We start from the raw sequence: 4,120 nt of genomic DNA, 5'->3' as shown, positions 1-4,120 counted from the left end.
GCCAGGCGGCCGCCGCCGCTGCAGGACTTTGGCCGCCTGCAGGATCGGGTCGGCGGGCAGAGAGAAGGAGCGCGCGCCGCAGCGGCGACGGCGGCGGCTTTCCAGCAGCTCCTCCTGCTCCCAGGGGGCAGCCTCTTCCTGCGGGGACGGGCCCTCGGCGTCGGAGCTCGGGGCCGCTGACGTGCCGCCGCCGTCCCCGCCACCCTCGGTGCAGAGGACTCCCGGGGCGGGCGGCTCCTCGGCAGGCGGGGGGTCTTCAAAAGGCGCAGGTCCCGGCGCCTCCAAACTTAGCAGCTGCGGCCCCGGGGGCTCCATGACGCCGTCTGACCCCGGGACTTGTTCTCTGGAGACTTGATGCCTGGGGTGGTGGAAAGACCGCGCAGCGCCCGCCCCGGCCCGAGCGGAGAAGGCAGTCCCAGTCGGCAGGCTCCGGGTTTCAGCCGGGGTGCCCAGGCCGGAGCGGGAGGAGGATGCGGGCCGGGCCGGGGTCGGACGCGGCCGCTCGGTGATGCGCCTGCCCGCGGCGCGGGAGGGCCCGGCGCCGGGAGGCGCGGCCGCTGGGCCCGGGCGGGCGGGGTCCGAGGGCTCCGCGGAGAGGGGGCACGGCGCGGAAGTCGGGGCTCCCTCTCACCCCTCCCGCCCAGCGGGACCGCGCCCGCCCTGCCTCCGGAGCTCCGGGGTGAACTCGCGCTCAGCTTCCGTCGTCCTCCAGTCCGCAAAGTTGGCCCCGCGGGTCCCGACGGGCCTGCCCTCTGGGGGGTCGCAGAGGGTCTCCTCCCGGCGGTCGCATCGGCCCAGGAGGTCCCCGGGGCAGACGCACAACTGCGGAAAACTTGCCTGCGGGGACGGTCTCTTCCTTCCTCCCCAAGTTCTGGGCGCTCGGAAGTGGACCCGGCCAGGCGCGGGGGGCACTCCGACCAGTTGTGGGGCGGAGGCGGTGCTGGGACGCGCGGGGCCGGGGCCGGGGCCGGGGGGGAGGGGGGCCGCCGCCGGCCGAGAGCGACCGGAGGCCATTCGCGCGGGGCCCGGGGGCACGTCCCCGCTCCTCCCCTCGTCCCGCCCGCCGCGCTCCGAGCTCGGGCCTGAGCAGCGGGGCCCGCCGCTCGCCGCCGGCCTTCCAGGGACGCGAACCCGGGGGCGCGGGGGGGAGACTGCCCGAAGCGTTTTCTCGCTGTTGGTTTTGCTTTGCTTCGTTTCTAGGGCTGACTCCACCTGCCGCTAAGTAGGGGCTCCTCGGACTCTGGCGCGCGCCAGCGTCATCTGGCGGGGGGTGTGCGAGCTCTCGGCTGGGCCCTACCCTAGGGCTTCGGAGTCAGTAGGCCCGGGATGGGCCCCAAAGTATTTTTAGCAAGAACGTGCTGATGCCGGGTCCCCTTGCCGGGTGGGATCTTTCGGGCCTTCCCGTGCCCGGTGTGGAATGCCGTGACGGCATCTCAACTTGGGGACTTACAAGAGGCCCCAGATACACCTGGCTTGTCTGCCTGTTGGAACAACATCAAGATTTGGGGAAGAAGATGGCAACTCCCTGGCGGCCCGGTGGTTAGGACTCCGCGCTCTCCCTGCGGAGGTAAGCCGGGAGGTGTGGGGGGAAAAAAAAGATTTGGGAAAGAAGATCACTGTTTTTACATCAACGTGAACATTGACGTATTATGGAGTGAGGTACAAAATTTGCCAACTACCTTAAGGATGAAATAGGACTTCACAGAGACTGTGAGGTTGTGGTGAGCCTCTTGGGCTCCGACCTCACTGCGGCTGGAGCTGCTCCAGGGCGGGGACAGGAGGGAGCCTAACTTACTTAAGGAGGCCCCCCTCTCAGGGCCCTCGGGCCGTGGTCGCAGCCCTGTCCCACTCTTGTTTGGTGGGAACGTCGGAGGTCCCACCCTCGGGGCCCTCTCCATATATCTATTGGAGAAGACCAAGGTTAACCGGGTACAGAGAGAGTCAAGGTTAACCAAGGTTAACCAGGTACAGAGAGAGGTTACCGGGTGCAAGAGAGAGTCAAGGTTAACCAAGGTTAACCAGGTAGAGAGAGAGGTTAACCGGGTACAGAGAGAGTCAAGGTTAACCAAGGTTAACCAGGTACAGAGAGAGGTTAACCGGGTACAGAGAGAGTCAAGGTTAACCAAGGTTAACCAGGTAGAGAGAGAGGTTAACCGGGTACAGAGAGAGTCAAGGTTAACCAAGGTTAACCAGGTACAGAGAGAGGTTAACCGGGTGCAGAGAGAGTCAAGGTTAACCAAGGTTAACCAGGTACAGAGAGAGGTTAACCGGGTACAGAGAGAGTCAAGGTTAACCAAGGTTAACCAGGTGCAGAGAGAGGTTAACCGGGTGCAGAGAGAGTCAAGGTTAACCAAGGTTAACCAGGTACAGAGAGAGGTTAACCGGGTACAGAGAGAGTCAAGGTTAACCAAGGTTAACCAGGTACAGAGAGAGGTTAACCGGGTGCAGAGAGAGTCAGCCCCTGCAGCAGATGCTAAGAAGGTGGGATCCGACCTGGTCAGGGAGGCCAGGGAGCCTCTGTGAGGGAGGACACTGGGGGCAGCAGCAAGGCTGCAGGGGGCACCTTTCAGCCCTGCAGAGGCCCTGGGGGAAGGGGAGGGGAATGCGCAAGAGTGGCCGCAGGCAGCGCCTCCTTCCAAGATCCTTAAGGCAGCCTCTGACTATTGTAGCCGGCCTGGGGCTGGTACCCACCTTGCTCGCAGGTGTCCCACCCCTCCCCCACGCGGTCGGCCCCCTCCTCCAGAAGAGCTTCTGTCTCATCCGACCCTAGGAGGGGTTCAGGAATGAGCAAGTGACCCAGCCAGTAAGACGCGGGGCGGGGCAGGGGCGGGGGGCGCCCAAGAGGAAGCTTCCATCCTCTTGCCAAGAGGAGGCGCGACGGTGCTATAGCGCCCACGACAGTTGAGGCCACCTTGCCAACCCTCAGAGGTGACGCGATTCCTGAGCGTGGGAAGCACAGGGTCCTCATGAGGCACTCGGGTTTCTCAGTGTGAAAGCTACTGGCATTGTGAGCGGGACAGTTCTTTGTTGTGACCGTCGCTGCAAACAGTCCGAGCCCAAACATCCATGAGCCCTACCCTCAGAATGCCACTAGCAGCCCCAGGAATCGTGACAACGGAGAAATCCGTACCCCTGTTTGCAAACACGCCAGCTTGGGGAGTGGCACGGCCCCTCCGTCACTGAGAACCAAGGAGCTTGGTCTTTGGACCTCCCACCATGTGAGGTTTTAAAAATAAATAAATAAATACAACCTTCTGGTTCAATCAGCGTGACTGGGCTTTCTGCTGCTTGCAGACCAGTGTCCTAGGCATTATTATCATAATTTTGAAAGAAAGAGTAAATGGAGCCTCACAGAGGTCAAGGGATGTGCTCTCAACTCATAGGGGATAGAGCGGGATCTGGCTCCAGGTGTAACACCAGAGCTTGGCCGTTTCCTCCCTGTCTGCTTGCCCTCCAGCCACGTGGAAGTTTCTTTGAACTTTCCTGTTCTGAGTTTTCTCCTTCCCACCAGCTTCCCCCAAAAGAACAAACCTGGTTGATTTGTTTGGTTGGGGGGAAAAAGAATGAACGAGCAAACAAACAAAGGTTAGGATATTTATGTGGACAAAAACTGATATATACAGAACACATCTCTGTGTATGCCTGGCGTATCTCTGGAAAGATCTTGTCGACAGAGGAGTGGCTCTGGGGAGCCGTACCAAGGGACTGGGGGCGAGAGGTGGGAGGGAAACTCGATTTTCATGGAATTCTTTGTCTCGTGCAGATGTCTTGTGCACAGCCCTGATGGAGGAATCGTAGCCTGCTGTGGCACCACTGTGCACATCTGCTACGTACACTCCAGACCCCTCACCTGACATCATGTGACTCCATCTGCTTTCACATCCTCCTGTCTAGTCCCCTTCAGATGACATTTTCTGCACAGCTCCCCTAGGAACCCCCTGGGCTGATGTGAGCCGAGGCAGCAGGGCCCCAGGCCTGCCTGAGAAAGGGCAATTCTACCTGGTTTACATACTGGGCTTCGCCAAGCTTTGGTTTGAGCAAAGCATTCCACAGCAGAACCACAATGTCACCATCACCATCCTCACCATCATATTAAAACCAGCACTCTAGAGGACGCTCT

General features: G+C 61.0%; 1 protein-coding gene across 1 annotated transcript in view; it reads right to left on the bottom strand.

Moving 5' to 3' along the window:
* PPP1R3G (protein phosphatase 1 regulatory subunit 3G) overlaps positions 1 to 315 on the bottom strand; it is a 1,318-nt gene extending 1,003 nt beyond the window's left edge. The window contains exon 1 of the mRNA XM_007466407.1: positions 3 to 315. Coding sequence (XP_007466469.1) covers positions 3 to 315 — 313 coding nt within the window. The remainder of the gene's footprint in view (positions 1 to 2) is intronic.
* Positions 316 to 4,120: the final 3,805 nt, after the last annotated feature.

This window comes from Lipotes vexillifer, unplaced genomic scaffold (assembly GCF_000442215.2).
Source record: "Lipotes vexillifer unplaced genomic scaffold, Lipotes_vexillifer_v1.1 scaffold444, whole genome shotgun sequence".
NCBI classification, from domain to species: Eukaryota; Metazoa; Chordata; class Mammalia; order Artiodactyla; family Lipotidae; genus Lipotes; species Lipotes vexillifer.
The sequence above is the reverse complement of the archived record's forward strand: the minus strand, read 5'-3'. Positions and strand labels throughout refer to the sequence as shown.